Below are 18,075 nucleotides of genomic sequence, written 5' to 3'. Positions count from 1 at the left end.
ACAAATATACAATACATATACAGAAAAAAAAGAAAAATTAAGCAACAAGTGAAAAAATTATGTAAATAATAATAATGATGATGTGACTAAATTCAAATTGGCAACAAAATTGGTGTTTGTTTTTTTTGGTGTTTTTTCTTTTCGTGTTAGTAAACAGGAAATATAATTTTGTTTATTCTATAAACAACATTTCCATTTCATTGTTTGACCATTGTTATTGTTTCGCAATTATTATTGCTTGTGCTGCTGTTGATATTATTATTATTGATTTTATTCATTTCATCAGCATGATCACTGTAAAGATGAACTTGAAGAAATTTGGCGGCTTTAAATAAACGAAAACAAATATGACATGTATTTGAACGTGTTGCTGCAATTGTTCCATTCAATGTTGATGATATTATTTGTTGATTTGAATTCGATGATGGTATTGGCTGTGAATTGATCGATGATGATGATTGTAATGTTGTGGAAGATTTTTGTTGCGATGATGATATGGTCAATGTTTTATTCATTATCATCATATCATTTGATGATGATGATGATGACGAAATCGTTTGTATTGTTTGAATATCATTAGTTTTCTGTTGTTGACTAGATGATGATGAATCACCATCATCACCATCATCGTATACAAATTCTTCAGTTATGGCACCAGAATTTGAATCTTCTTGATTACAACAAACATCATTATTATTACAACTGCTTCCATTTCCATGGTTACTCAAATCATTATTATTATTATTATTATCAAAATTTTCATTATCATCATCAACAATGATGACATTTTTATTCCAACATTTTTGTCTTGGATCATATAATTTTTGTGCTAATGATTGTAATGTTTCTAATGCACGGCCACAATCGGTAGTATCGATTAATCCTGGATTAATATTCTTACGTTCCATTTCGGCATACATACCGAATGGTAATTTACCTAAACATTCAAGTTTCATAATATGCATTTTTGAACGTAAATGTTTAGCTAGATGACCATGCATACGAAATGCAATTTTACAATCAGCACATTTATATGGACGTGGATTATCCGATGATGGTCGACCAAATGTTATACTCATATTTAATTTATTCATATGCGATACTGAACGTGCATGTTTTTGTAATTGACCTTTTGTACGAAAACTGACAGCACATGATTCACAACGAAATAAACGTTCAAATGAATGTATTTTATAATGTAAACGTAATTGTTCAGGTTTACTAAATTGTTTCATACAAGTAGGACATGTTGGTTTATCATCAACACCATCAATACGTTTTGTTGGACTTTTACCAATAGTTACCATTCCCGAATTGTTTGTATTTATTAATGGCGGTGAAGATTGTTGTTGTGAACAACCAGCAGGTGATGATGATTTATCATTATTCGTTTCACCACCATTATGATTCATCATTATAATACGTGGTAATGAATGTGGTGAATGAATTCCGGATGTTAAATGGGCAAATTCATCACGGCGAATATTTTGATATAATTGATGACCATTTGTGGTATGATGATTACCATAAGATGATGTTTCGATCATCATATGTGATAATGGTGAAAATGATTGTCGAATATGCTCGACAAATTTAGCTGTTGATTGTTGTCGTTGCGGTGATGATTGTTTCAATGATTTTGCAGTGGGTGATGATGATGATGATGATGGCAATGTTGAAATATTTGATGATAAAAATGCTGGCGATGATCGTTTCAGCTTTTCAGGTGTTCCAAAATTATTATCATTATTTGATTGAGATTGTTGTTGTGTATTACCACTGTTTGATAATGGTGTTTTTTTCGATGACAAATCAATGGGCTCAACTTGTAATGATGATGATGTTTGGAATTGTTGTTGTGAAGATTCTTGATTATTATTAGCCACATAACGATTCAATGATTGTTCCACAATCGATGGTAATGATGGTGTACAAAAATTTGCGGATGATGATGGTCGAATAAACTGTACAGGATCACCACTGACAACTATTGATGGTTGGCCATGATATACAAGCGATTGCGGTGATTTTGTCATTATCATTGGTTTTGAATTAACAGACTGTAATGATGATGATTGTTGTTGAAAATTGGAAAAATTTTTCTGTGATAATTCATTCGGTGTGTTTGATATTGGTGATTTAACCAACGTTTCGGAAACTAATGGTGATAATTGTCTGATAATACCATCACCAAGAATTTGTCCGGATGATTGATGTTGAACTATATTTGTCTTTGGACTTTCATTCGAAATGATTATAGGACTGGTTCGTTTTAATTGTGATGATATTTCGGATAATACAGGAGGTGAAACAATAATTTTTGGAGTTTCAATTGCCATCGAAGAATCGCTCGATGATGATGTACGGATCCGTTTTCTTGGGCTTGTATTCAATGTCGGATGATGATGCTGTATTGATTGATGATTAGTGATGATAACACTTGTTGGATGGCTCATTGGTTGATGATAATGATTTGGCTGTGGTTGGATTTGTTGTGAAAGAGTTGGTGGAGGTGATGGACGATTGACCATCATTCCAGATTTATTCATAATAGAATCAATCGAATTTATCGGTTTCAATAAGGCCGTATCATAGCCATAAAATTCTGGTTTAAACTTAGTTGATCGTTGATTTGCTGTCACAGCGATTGCCGGATATAAGCTAGATGAATGACTTAGATCTGTCAATGGTTGCATTGAAGATAATGATGTTGGCGGTAATGGCGCTGAAGCAACAAGTGTTGGTTGTGATTGAATAATTAATTCGTTTAGTTTTGACTTTGGCTGTTGTTGTGGATGACCATCCAATAACAATGGTGATCTTCGACAATGATTCGATGTTGTTGCACCTGACGATAATATCAATAGACTATGAATAGCTTCGGCTTCATTTTCATTATGACCAACTGTTGTTGTTACAGTTGTCGATGTCTGTGCTGTTTGAGATTGATTTTCATTTTTTGCATTAAAATCATTATTATTATTTTCAATCATTGCTGTAGATAATGAATGTGATGTTGAAATGATTGGACGATTTTGTCCAGTTTCGATAATGGATAATTTTCTTTGTCTTGCTAAATGAGAAGAAACGGATTGATTATTATCAGATTTCAATGATTTTTTCTGTTGCTCGTTTTGTTCATTGTTGTTTGATGAATTGATTAATAAATTATCATCATTATTATCATGTATAGCATCATCAAATTGTCCTGGTTCTACATAGTTTAATCTATTCACTGCTAGTTGCTGTTGTTGTTTCGTTTCGTTACAGGTCGGTACGATTGGAACACCTTTGAATTCATAAACAAACATAATGTTTAATTATCGGAAAAAATGATTAATAAAATATAAAATATTATAATTACCTTCATCATCATCATCATCATCATCATCAAACATATCATCATCATCAAATTCATCATCATCATCACCACCAAAACGTCCAATTGAACAATGTGATAATCGATTATTACCACCGTTACCATCGATCGAACAATTTGAATCGGAACGATTTAATTCATATTGTTCTTGTTTAGCTAATGCTTCTAAATCGATCTGTGAATCATCGATACAAGTTGGTACAGGTATTATACCTAATTCAACACATTTTTTATGATGTGCTTTCGATTTCATATGTTTAGTTAGATTTCCTTTGGTTTTGAATGCAAATGAACAATGACGACATGAATATGGCCGTAGATCAGTATGTGTTCGTATATGTTTTTTTAACATTGATGGTTTTTTACAACGTATACCACATTCACCGCAAACATATTTACCACGACCACGACCACGTATATAGGTATAATCTTCGTTTGATTTAAAACCACCTAAATTTTTTTTTCAAATAAAATTAATAAAATTAATTTTCGATAATCATTTTTTTGGGTTATCAACATCAAAAACAAAACAAAATCAAATCAAATGAAAAACAAAACAAACATACAGAAATAGACACACAAAAAGAAATGAACAGAATACAGGCAAATCAATACTTGTTGTTGTTGTCGTAAAAAAAATAAATGATCAACAAACACCACCACTACAATAACAACAACAACCAAAGAGAATTTAAAGAAACAAAACAAAAAACCAAGTTCAAGAAAATACTAGTGGTCAACAAACGAAAAAAAACTGGAAAAATTCATTCATTTTATTTCAATTCAACATCAATCAATCAGTCGGTCGGTCGGTCAAGACAGAAGATCAAATAAAGTGTTTGGTCCTCACTTTTTTTCAAAATAAAAAAACAGAATAAATTCTAGTGAAAACTTTTTTTTTTTTTTTTTTGTTTTTTGTTTCCAAAATTCAAATGAAACCGCGTTTTGATGAACAGTGAAAATTTTTTTTCCTCTTTCCTTTACTCTTTCTGTTATTCAATCTGAACCGAACAGAACAAAAAAAAATTTCAAGGTTATCATCTTTGTCTCGTAATAATTATTTTTTTTCATACAAGATAAAAAAAAAGGTAAAGTCAAATATTTTTTCCATTCATTCATAAATTCTCAAACGAATGATCGAATCATACAAAACAAACGAAAATTACTTACTGGATAATTTTTCAACCAAACAACGCGACAATTGCTATAGGAAAAAACGATCAGAATTGAAAAAAAAGAATCAAGTTTTCTTTTCGCCATTCATTCATTCATTCATTCATTCATTCATTCATTCATTCATTCATGACTGACTGACTGACATATGTGATTTAGTGAGAGTGTGAAATAATGATGATCATCAACCGACCAAATATCGTTTTACAGACTTGTTGGAGCCAGACAATACGGCGCCAGTCATAATGAATGTCCAAATAATAAAGAAATGTTTACTTGTCTATGTCTTTGAGTGTATTTTGTATAGACAGAAAATGAGATAAAAACAATTTTTGGCCAAAAGGAAAGCGGCAAAATGTCTATGAGTAAATGGCAATGGCTTTCTTTTTTTTTCGTCTTTTGTCGACGACCAAATACATTTGCAATGAAATGTGTTTGTGGTAAACGTCGGCGTGGCGACTATTGATGACTATATGTGGCCAGTTGTAATGTTTTGTTAGACATAGACTAAAAATATTACAAACGAAACAAAATCTTTTGTGGCTGCATCAAGAGAAATCATCCATTTCATTCAATCTTATGATCATCACATTGATTGTTGTTATGATGATGATGATGGTGATAAGTTTGTTTTTTTTTGGAGGAAAGAAATAAGAAAATTAAAAATTTGGGTCTGATCTTTTCAAACTAATCAAATGGTAGCAATTGGAAAAAATTGAAATATTTTCAAAAATTTAAAATATTTTTCAATGAATATAGAACTACAGACTCCATCTAGTGTTGTTTGATGGAATTTTTTTCTTGTTAAAAAAAATTTAAAATTAATCAATTTGCCAATAACAATTTTTTTTTTAATTTCCTCATTTGAAAAGGAAAAGAGAGAGAGAGAGAGAGAGAGAAAAAAAAATTTCCAAAGAACACTTCATAAATGTATGTAACAATTTTTCAATGTTTCATTCATTCATTCATTCAATCAATTCGGTTATCTGACAAGCTGAAAATGATCCTTTTAAATTCAATTTCAAAAAAAAAAAATTGTGAAATGTGAAAATCATAAAAAACAACAACAAAGTAAAGGGCTTTAAGCACGAAGCATGTTTATGGGCCGAGCAGTAGCAGCAGCAGCAGGTCGTTATTTTATGTTATATAATCATCATCATCATCAACAACAATTTAATATTTTACAGGTTGACCTAGATTCCTTTGGAGAGTCAAAAAAACGCACTATATGAACTTATGATGATAGAGGGTAACCAAAAAAGGTGAACGAACCAAAAGAAAAAAATTGAAAATTAAAAAACTTATCGGTGACTATGGCACATATGGTTTAATAGTTTTTTTTTCTTCTTCAAAAAACGGTAGCAATATAGCAAATCATCATCACTTGTTACCACATTATTATCATTCAGGTTTTTATTTTTTGTTAAATTTGAAATTTATTTTAATTTTTTATTGGTAAATCATAAACATTAACACCAAAAAAAAACTGATAAAGTAAAATGATACTACCATATTCCACCGTCAGATTTAAATGATGTGGGATATTTGTTTTCCTATCTACCTCATCTTGGTTAATATATTTTGACTATTATAATGTTGAGGTATTATTTGTATGATAATCAAAAGACATTTTTGAAAAAAACAATCTGAATAAACGATAATTGCGGAAACAGATTTGACATCAACAAAAAAAAAGAGCAACATTAAAATTTTGGGGTCATCATTATAATCTATGACAATGATAATGTTCGAAAGTTTTTTTTTATATTTTGTATTTCATTAGAAAATAAATCTGAAGATAAATTTTGCTTTTAGTTTTTGGAAATAAACATTATCGCAATCATAAAAATTTCGGTCAAAATATTAATGCTTTTTGTTTTGGTTTTGGGTTTTGTTTGTTACCATTAGTGGTGGAGGAGGTGGAAATTAAATCATAACTTTATCTCAGGCAAAGAGTGTAGTTGGCCTTGATCAGTAATCAAAAAAATGTTATACCAAGATTTTATGAATTTGCTTTGAGAACAAGAAAAAACACACATCTGTTCAAATTGAAAAAAACATTCACGAATCAGGATGATCCATCCAGTAAGTGAGAAACATTTGTGATTTAAAAGTACTCAAAGGGTTTTTTTATTAAAATGAATATTTTCATTTTCTTTAAATTTTTTTCCAAGGAAATTTCTTTCCTCTATCCATAGTTTTTTTTTTGAACGACGGCAAAAAAAATTCATTTCATTCTCATTAAAAAAAAAAAATATTTTCCAAATCACTCTTCCTGGATCAACATAGTTTTGAAGCAATATGTCAAGTTAGAAAAACAAAAACAAAAAATGATTTCAAGGTTGCATCTTGAATGTGAAAAAAATCAATGGTATACTCTGTGTATACTCTGTATAAAAGAGTTGATTCTCATAAATTTTATTTAATTTCATCATGATCAAAATCATAAGACATCATTTGACAAAGACGAAAAAAACATCATAGAATGATAATGATGGTGGGAAAAAAACTAAGAAATAAACTAAGAAAAGAACCCGAACCTTGACGAAGAAGGGTGAAATAAAGAAAATAATAATAATTCATTATGGGATATCTATTTTAGAAAGAAAATTCCTAAGAATCTGTCAATATTCATCATTCAAAAAAAATAATACTAGCATCCTTCCATCTTACGTATAGGATCTCATCACATAATTGCAAGAAGAAATGCAACAAAAAAAACATTAATATAATGATGGAAAGTGAGTGTGAGATCAGACCAAAGCAGGTATGAGTCGATATTATCCCCTACACCTTACGGGACTAAATGTTTTTGTGTGTGTGGGTAATAAATAATTGAACAATGTCTCTCTCTCTCTTTCTATGGATACCACACACACAACAAGTATAGATCGGGTAATTTTTGGCCCATTTTTTTCTCCTCTCCATCGTTCAATTTCATTTTAATTCAAATTTGAGAAATTTCATGCACAATTTTTTTCCTGAATGACAAACATTTTTTTAAAAAAAGAAGATATGATAATTTGCATAATCTTTTTTTTCATCGGCAAAACTCTCACACTTTTTTTTCTCGTTTACTCTTTTTTTATGAAAATTTGTTTGTATAACCTCGACAATCAGTTAAAGGGTTAACATGGAAAGTGATTTGATTGATTCAAAAAAAAAAAACAAAATTAAATTACCTTCAAAAATTTTAATCCTTTTCGGTAATGATGCGGAAATATCATCATTAGATGATGAATGTCCAATTAAACGATGCCAATGATGATCATTACAATCATTTAATGAATGATAATGTTTTTGTTTTACACCAATACATTCGGAAAATTTTCTTGATGCTAGATTTGTTGTTGTTGATGACATTATCTGTTGTACTGTTGGTACAGCTAAATTCGGTGATATATTTGACATCATCATTATATACATTACAGCTTGTTTATCTGATAAATGTCCAAGCAATGGATGCATTGTTATATATGGATTTATTAAACTATTAGTTATTGATTGTTGTTGATTGATTGAATCTGTTGTTTTTCTTTTCATCGTTTCATCATTTATTTTTGTTGTTGTTGTTGTTGCTTCATTCAATTCATCAAGAATCATATTGTTCAATGTTGATTTTATTGTCGTTGTCGCTGTTGTTGTTGTTATTTTATTCAGTGCAAATGATACACGTGTGGAATTTCGATTTTGATTTCGATTCAATTGATTTATTGATTTACGTTTCTGTTGATATTGATAATAATTCGAATGTGTCGATATATAATGTAAACGTGTAATCGAATCACAAATACGATCAACAATTCTGGAATCGATTGACCAGATAATATGTTTCAATGTTCGTTCAGTTAATTTAATTGTCGATGTTAATTTTTCGGATAAATTTTCGCTATTCAACCTAACATGATCATCATTTGTAATCATATGACTTAGACGTGATTTAATCGTATCAAGAAATTCCTGTATGGATCCCTTAGTTTCACTTGATGTTGACTTCTGTTGTTGCTCCTCCTGTTTAACAATTGTTATTGGTTGGTTTTTATCTACAGCAGTTACCGTAGTCAATGTCGGTTTTAACGAAGATGAATACCACAATGTGGATAATGATGATGATGATGATGGTGATGTTCGATGGCGATTGTAAAAGACCGCCTCATTTGAATCATATGCCGATAATAATTGACAAGGTGATTTAAGTGTATGTAACACGTGTCCTTCAGGTACGGGATGTGTTGCCCATTGTGAATACATTGATAATTGTGGATTTGCTTCTTGCATAACATACATTGGTTGTAAACGATATATACAACAATATGTTGGCCGTAATGATACTTTTAGACCTAGATTTGAATAGGCGTTACCATCAAGAAATAATTGCTGATATTTTTGTTGTGATCTTGGTGTATCTGGTGATATTAATGTTGATGCTATTAATTTTATTGAATGATCAAATTTATGTTCAACATTAATATCATTCTGTATCATTGAACATTGATTAACCAATATGGATAATTTTCGGCCATCCAATGTTGTTGATAATTGTTGATTATTTGATTGATAATCAATGATATTCAATGATAATGTTGTTGGACGTTGTAATGATTTTTTTGATAAATCAATAGATTTTTGACCATTATCAACGGCATCTAATAAATCATCCATTAAATTATTCATTTGTTCATCACATTCTAAATCATTTAATATATCATCCATCAATTGTCGTACAATTTGATCTGAAATTATTTCCTCCTCATGTTTGACAATAAATTTCATTTCATCTTTAGTTGAATCGATAAAATTATTGATTTGTTTTTGATCATCCATATTATCCAATGTAAATTCATAATTTGTATGATTATCAAGTAGATTCTGTAACACTGGAAATAATAATGGACCTTTTAAAGTAATTTTGGTTGATGGTCGCATCAAATATGGCATATAAGCGGGTATTATTTCCAATGGTATTAACGGATCTTGCTGTTGTTGTTGTTGTTTACAAGTTTTTGATTGTTGCAAAACTGAATCACGATGTTCATTGATGGCTGATTCTCGTTTTGAATCTACATCGGTGATTGACAAAAAAAAGTAAAAATTTTGAATTTTTCAAATTTTTTATTAAAAATTTATTACCATAATCATAATATGTTGATGATGACCAATGACGAAATGCTGGTTCGGATATTTTTCGCTTCTTCAATCCAATCGATGATGATTGTTGTTTTTCATTATTATTATTATTATTATTAACATTATTTGATTGTTGTTTTTGATGTCTTGGACATTTATATATTGTTGATGAACTATTTGAATCATCATCATAATCGTCATCATAATCGCTATCATCAAAAATATCATCGGAATTATAACCCGAAAGTAATTTAGATTTGAGAATATTTCCAAAATTATATGATGATTTTGATATTGATGATGAAATTGAAAATTGATTCATATCTTTATCTTTATTATTATCACTACTATTGTTATTATCTTGTCGACGGTTTGTTGCCGCCGTATAGCTAATAATTGATGGACGTTCCAGAACACATACTTTACGTTCACGTTGTGGTAATTGCGGTTTTGTCATTGTTGTCGATGTCGATACAATTGATTCCGAATATTTCTCAGTTTCATTATCATCAACAACAATCACCTGTTGCTGTTGTTGTTGTTGATGATGATTTTGATTACCACCACAGCAATAATATTTTTGATGAATTTCAAGATTCTGTTCCTGACGAAATGGTACCTGACAAAATCGACAAGTATATACAGCAACTGGTTGCTGCAATGATAATTGTGATGGTTGTGATTGAGGTGGCTGTGACGGTGGTTGTATAGTTATTTCCGATTGTATCGATTGCTGTTGTTGATAATTTGTTGATGATTGATTATCAACAGGTATGTTCGATATTGAACAACGGCTTCGTTTTCTTGGTGGTAAATGTAAATCCGATTTATTATCTAATGTTGTCGTCGTCGAAGTCGTTATCGTTGTCACTGGTGTTGTTGTTGATGTTATCTTTGTTGAATTTGATGTTTGTTCCAAAATAATATTGCTATTCTTATTCAATGAAGATGATGATTTGAGCAAAAGATCTTTAATTATACATTTTTGATCATTAACATTGTTCGAATTTTGATGACGATTATTATGACCCATTGTTGAATCCATCATTGATCTTTGATCAATATTCATTGATGTTGGTGATGGTGATTGACTAATATCATTATTGCTCGAGATCAATGTTCGTGATGAACCATTTTTTGTTTGGCTAATAATATTATCATTGGAATTTTGATTATTTCCAATGGAATTTAATAATAAATTTCTAACTAAACAATTTTTCGAATCAGATGTTGATGATGATCCACCATTCATAGAGATACCATTGATTGCTGCTGTCTGCGTATCAATAAGATAATTTTGTTGTATAGTACCAGTAGTTGCATTAATTATCACGGATTTTTGATTATTAGATAAATCACGACCAATCATCGCCATTCCTCCATTCATTTTTAATGATGATGATGATGATTGTGATTGTAATGAGGAATGTTGTGATGGTTCAAATAATGATGGAAATAAACTATGTGATGATGATGATGATGATGAACGATTATTCATCGAAGATGATAATTGTTGCGATTGAATGGTTGCAATCATAGCCGCTGTTGATATTTGCGGTGTAACAATATTTGTGGATAACATTGGTATAATGGAACTATTATTAGCTAAATATTGTTGTTGTTGAGACCATGAATATTTTCTTATTAAATCATCATTATGATGATCATTTATAATCGTTGATGGATGAAAAATGGGTAAAATCGTTGATGTTGTAGCCATAATACATGGCTGTGTTATCGTTGACGATGTTGTTGTTGTTGCTATTGTTGTTGAAGTTCCTGTTGTTCGAAATTGAGTCACAAATGATGATGATGATGATGATGGATGAAACGGAAATTGTTGTTGATGATTATTATTTAAATTTATTGATTGATTTTGATTCAATGATAAACATTTATCACCCAATAAAGCTGATTGTAAACGAGAATATTGTAATGATTTTTGTTGTAGATCACCCGTTGTTGTTGTTGTTGTTGTTGTCAATGACGATGACGATGATGAAGAATGACGTCGTAATGAAAAATATGGCTGTTGTTGATGATTATGACGGCTAGCCGATGATGATGAATTTTTCATCGATCGACGTTGATTATGTGAATGAGAGGTAGGTACCATTGTTGGTGATAATGTTGATGATGATGATGATTGAAAACCAACAACACTTTCACCAATCGTTGATGATGATGATAATTGACTTGATTCACCTACAATTGCTTTATTTTCTTGTATTAATTTTGTTATATGTTCGGATATATCCTGATCAGTTGGCCTATGTTGTTGTTGTTGCTGTTTTTGGATGTCCGAAGTTGAGGTTTGACGTTGTTGTTGTTGATCAAGATGAATACCCGTTGTTGTTGTTGTTGCTGTTATCGTCGATGATGTTAATGGTGAAATAAACACTGATTGTTTTCTAATCGGTACAGTTGTACGATGTTCATTACGTTTTAAATCAAAATTATCATTATCATTATCATCATTATTATTATTTTGAGTATCAATTGATTTTGATTGTGTTTGTTGTTGAGATTTTGATAACATTATTTGATTATTTGAATTTTGTTGTTGTTGTTGTTGTTGATCAATGAAACCATTATTATTATTTGAATCTAAATCCATAATTTGTATCAATTGATTTGATTGATTTCTCATCATCATCATCATCATTAATTGATCATTTGGATCATTTAAAAATAACGTTCTTGTATTTAATTGTTGTTGCGATTGTTGTTGTTGATGTTGTTGTTGTGTAACAATAAACGGAAGTGTATTTGAATGATTTAAATATTGATGAATCATTGGCGGTAGCGATGGTGGTGGTTGTGGCGGCGGCGGAGGCGGATGATGATGATTATTTAGATGAAAATATTTTTGTTGCACTGTTGAATGATTGGCTGCTGCTGCTGCTGCTTCTGTTGCCATTGTTGTTGCTGATGATGTCGATGATAATGATGATGATGGTGGTGATGATACGATTGTTGTTGGTGAGAAAGACATTTTAAAAATTTTATTTAAATTTATTAAATTGCATTATTTTTTCGTTATTTTTTTTTGTTTAAATTGAAACAAAAACCAAAATTAACAGAATTTCCGTAGATTTAAAAGCAAAACAAAAAAACAAACAAAAAACAATGAAAAACGATAAAATAACAACGAAAAAAAATTCACTTTTCAATCCAAAAAAAAAAAACAAAAACAAAAAACAACAACAGCAATAGAATCGATACGAGAAAAAAAATAGATTATATAATCGATTATAAGCAAAATACCCAATTGGACTTACACTCAATGAATGAGTGATAGAAATGAACGGATTATTGGATTTTGATGCATGTTTGTATTGTGTGTGTGTGCGCTTTTTTTGCGACATTAACTAAATATTGGTTTTATTGGTTGGTTGGCAATTTTGGTTGATTAGGTTGGTTGGTTGGTTGGTTGGTAACCGAGAGAATCATCCAATTATTATCATTATCATCATGTTTTTTTTCTGATCATTTTAATCACATAACCTCATAATTTTCCTGTGGTTTACTGATGATAATGTGGAGTGAGTGGGTTTCATTTTTTTTTTTTTTTTTTTTTTTTTGGCCACAAAAAATGATGGATTTTCTTTATCAATTTTTTTTTTGCACAATTAAAACGTACACAAACAATGTTACATCGGAAATTACAGATTTGTCATCACAATATTTTTGTTTGCAAAATTGAGATCGAAAATTTGGAATTTTTTTTTGTTTGAAATTTTTTTTCTTCATGCCATTATTCAGGTTATCGTTTTTGTAGTTTATCGATTATCGTCGTAATCTATAAAGAGAGAAAGGAAAAAGATACATATCGAAAAATTAGTTATTTTATAATTAATTTAACATTTAATTTGATTAATTACAAGTGAAAAAACAAACAAACAAAACCAAAGCTGCATTGAAAGATGCAGATTGTATTATGCAGAAAAAACACATAATAATTGTTGTTGAATCAATCAATCAATCACGAGATGAAATTGAAAAAAAATAAAGCAGCAATAACAAATGTAGAATGTTGAGTAATCCATTTCTTTATTATAATCATCATCATACAGGTTGTTTGCAATTTTTTTTTGTTGTTCAAGTGTACAATATTTTTTCACTTGTTCAAATCAACAACATTCGAACGTTGTGTTATTTGGTTCAATGTGTGTGTGTATGTTACAATAACGATGATGAGGCATAAGTTTTGGATAAATAAATTTTTTTTTTTTTTTTTGAGTGAAGAAATGAGAAAGATATCTTCTTGTTTGCAACTACACCACATTACTATCAACAAGATCACAAATGATTTCAATTTTTCGTTCGTTGTCGATTGATCGAATTGTGAAAGCAAGAGTTATCATTAGAATTGATTTTTTTTCACTTTTGGTGAGGAAAAAATTTTTGGTATTTTTCCTCAATTCATAGAATCGAAAAAAAGAAAGAATTCAAAGTTTGTTCGAAGAGTTCAAACTATTTACACACAGAAACCAAATGGTTCGAAATAGAAAATGATCGCATTCGATTTTTTTTCGTATTCTTTTTTTCAATGATAATTTTAATGGTGATAATCGTCGTTGTGTTGATGGTGGTGGTAAGGACAAAACTATGACGATGATGATTACATTCCAATTAACCACAATTCAATTCAAGGTCGGAAATTTCTTCTTCATTTTCTTCTCACATTGCAATGTTTTTTTTTCATTCATAATTTTCAATTAGAAAAGTTTTTTTTTCGGCAAAAAAAAAAATTTATTGAATAACACGTTCACATCACATCATTAAAATCTATGTTTATTTTATATGACGATGATGATGATAATGTTGGCAACGTGAAGGATAACCACACACACACACACACAGATTTCAATTCTAAACGAATGGAATGGAGAAAAAAAATGTTGCAATCTTCAATGATGATTCACATGATGAATGAATATTTTTTTTTTGTTACGAGAAAATTTCCAGGAAATTATTCAAGATTGTAAAAAGAAATATTCCTTGGAAAACTATTTTGAGAAAAGAATATATTTCCTTTGTTCGATATTTTTTTTTGGTTTTTAATGACAACGTTGTAATTTTTTTTATTAATCTTAGAAAAAGATTAATAAAATTCATTATAATTTTATCATCATCATCATTATCAATTGTTTACCTGCAATTAATAAAAACAACAACAACAACAAAGTTTGGGCACATTTTCATCATCAAATTGATTATTATTTTCTGTTTTGTAACAAAAAAACAAAAATTGTTTTCTCAAGAAAACTATGTAATTTCCAATCATTGTTTTGATCATCATCGTAACACAATCTAGAAAAACACAAGGCCAAGGATTTTAATTTTTGAAAAAAAACAACAAACAGTTAAAATCGAAAACAAAAATTTCAATGTCATTCACCCGAAAATTTAAAAGAAAACATTTTTCGTCAACAAAAACATCATCATCATTTTCTTCCAAAATATAAACACACGAAATTCGATGATTGAATATTTAAATTTTAAAGAAATTCACCTCCAAAAGATTTTAAAAACAGTTAAAAAAATTGAACAAAACAAAACAAAACAAAATTGTAGTAGGTTTGAGATGTAATGTACTTTTTTTTTCATTTCTTTTCTCATGTCGATTGATCATTGGTTGGTTGGTTAGTTGATGATCATCGATGATGATCATATGACAAAAAAAAATATATGAAAGAAACAAAAAAATAAAAAATAACCAAGAAGGAAATTATCAGCGAAAAACTTTTTCTTTTTTGTTTAAACAATTTTTTGTTTTCTGGGTAAAAAATTTACTGGAAAGAAAAAATGATCGATTTTTACAAGAAAATACTTTTTATCATCATCATCATCATCAATCAGTCAATAAATTTGTTGGCGAATGGCCAATAATGATGATGATATTTTCATTTATTAAAAAAAAATCTTGAATCCAGTTTTTACTTGGTTCATTTTTTTTTGGGTTCTGAGAGTTCGCCCAATTTGGTTACATTAAATTGTAATCATTAATGAACCAAAGCTAATTTGATTATCAAATTTTATTAATTAAATTGGTTAAATTTGAATGTTGGCCAAAATAAAAAAAAACAACGACGACAAAAAAAAGTATCCATTGATTGATTGATCGGTTGATTGATGATTTTTTTTTATCAAACACAAAAAAAAATTTTGTCAAATCAAAGTTCAGAATTTTTATTTTGGTTTTTTTTTGATTTAAATATTTGGCCATGTACTTTGTACTTTCGGTTTTCTGTTTGTTTGTTCGAAACTCGTTCCTGTTATTTCAAATTGAATTTTTTTTTTTTTGTTTTGGTTTCAACTTTGGACTTTTTATTCTCATTTTTTTGCTTCCATTATCAGTATAGCTGTTGTTTTGGTTTTAAAAAGTTAGTTAGTTATACATCCATTACAAAGAACTTTGGACTTTTGTACTGTTATTTTTTTTTTGAAATCATTAATCATTATCATCAAATTAATAATTGATGATGATTGTCATGTGTGTGTGTGTGTGTGTGTGTTTTTGGGGAGAAAAAAAAATGTATTTTGAGATTCAAATAGTCATTATCTTTTGGGTGATGATCAGCATACAGACACAAACAGACAAACACATAGAACTATCGAGCCATATTTGATGATTATCATCAAATCAAATAAAAAAACAACTTACAAGAAACTTTTCCTGGCTATTTCTAATTTTTGCTGTTTGTTGATGCAATAATTTTTGGAAAAAAAACAATTAAATCATTTGATAATGATCCAATTAGAACATTGTGATTTTTTTCCCGAGAAAAAGAACATGAAAAAAAAGGATTCGAATGCGAAAAAATCACTATTTTTTGTTTTGCTTACCTGTTTCAACATGTGTTTGTCTGCTTCCGTCGAAATAGAGAATCATAATTCACATGATTTTATTTTGTTGTTGTTGTTGTTGTTTTCGAAAAAAAACGAAACAAATTTTTTTAAATAACAATAAACAAATTAATTAATAAACACCGCTATAAGCAAAACAAAACAAAATTGAAACAAGTTCTTGAAACAGGCAATTCTTCATGATAATTCGAGATGATAATGATGATAATAATCAACAAGAAGAAGAATGAACGGCATTTGTGCAACAAACAAACACACAACCATGCGTATTTGCCAAAATGAATCCTCTTTAACAAACAGAAAAAAATATTCACGAATAAACATCGACAACAACAACAAATATCAATGTAAATCAACAAGTGATGATGATGGAAAGAAAAATTCCAAGAGCAAAAAAAACACCCCCATTTAAAACAACAACAACATTATTATTTTGGGTTTTCTGGTACTTTTTTTTGGTTTTCTCACTGTTTTTTTTCTGTTTTGTTTTTGTTTGAAAGTCGACAATGATAATAATAAATGGGAAAAAAATTTTTGAACGAAAGAAAGAAATATCCAAATCAATGATGATGATGGTGATGATGACGACGATCATTTACCATTACCATTAACAACAGCAATGATGTTGTTGTTGATGATGATGATGATGCAGATGATGATCCTCATCACCATCATCAAACATCATCATCACCATCATCGAAATCGACATCAACAACAACAAAAACAACATCGATGGTTTTTTTTTTTTTGATACACTATTCATTTTTGTTCGTATAAATTTGAAAAAAAAACATATACAAGTTGTTTTTCGCCATCAACATCTTTTACTTCTTCCACTTCTTCTTCTTCTTCTTCTTCTAGTTTTCTTTTTTTTTCGTCTTCATTACGATCATCATCTTCAACAGAAGGAGAAAAAACAAAAAAATTCAAGATTCAAGCTCAACACACACACATGATATATGTGTGTATAATGTACTCTGTTTCACTTTTCATATACATTTTTTTTTCAATTCAAAAAATGTTTGGATTTTTTTTTCTTTTTTTGTTTGGATTTTTGTTTCATGTACATTGCAATATTATTGCAATCAATATTACCATCCATTTCCATTCATCCATGGTTGATGATATCTCTAATGATGATGATGTTTTCCCCTTTGTCAAATGGCTTCCAGGTTTTTTAATTTGTTTTTTGTTCTGTATCCACACAAGTTTCCTCCCTCCCTCTCTCTCTCTCTCTCTCTCTTCATCAATCTATTATGGTTGAACGGGTGGTGGAAATGGTGGGGGAAAAAAACTAAATTGTGACGCCTTCCTGACAATATCAAATACATCACACACACACATACACTGCACTAAACTTTACGTACACGTACTGAAAAAAAAATGAAGGGAGCCATGAAAATTTTTCTTGTTGTTAATGTTGTTGATTTGATTTTATGACGATGGAATGGTTTATATATTTTTTTTGATCACAACAAATACATCATGCATGTATAAACTCAATGGAAAAAAGAAAAGAAAAT

At 29.4% G+C, this 18,075-nt stretch overlaps 1 protein-coding gene across 1 annotated transcript; it reads right to left on the bottom strand.

Annotated features, from left to right (window-relative positions):
- Positions 1-115: 115 nt before the first annotated feature.
- shn (zinc finger protein schnurri) lies at positions 116-17,250 on the bottom strand. Its single transcript, XM_075821717.1, has 5 exons — positions 16,532-17,250; positions 9,683-13,481; positions 7,735-9,612; positions 3,365-3,829; positions 116-3,289 (listed from the first exon to the last, which is right to left on the bottom strand). The coding sequence occupies exons 2-5, from the start codon at positions 12,672-12,674 to the stop codon at positions 198-200; spliced, it is 8,427 nt and encodes a 2,808-aa protein (XP_075677832.1). The 5' UTR covers positions 12,675-13,481; positions 16,532-17,250; the 3' UTR covers positions 116-197.
- Between the last annotated feature and the right edge of the window lie 825 nt (positions 17,251-18,075).

The sequence above is a fragment of the Dermatophagoides pteronyssinus genome, unplaced genomic scaffold, assembly GCF_027571235.1.
Source record: "Dermatophagoides pteronyssinus isolate colony J.1.1.1.1 unplaced genomic scaffold, Derpt_VIB-CSIC_2022.12 sq0012, whole genome shotgun sequence".
NCBI lineage: Eukaryota > Metazoa > Arthropoda > Arachnida > Sarcoptiformes > Pyroglyphidae > Dermatophagoides > Dermatophagoides pteronyssinus.
Note: the sequence above shows the minus strand (reverse complement) of the source record. Positions and strands in the feature narration are given on the sequence as shown.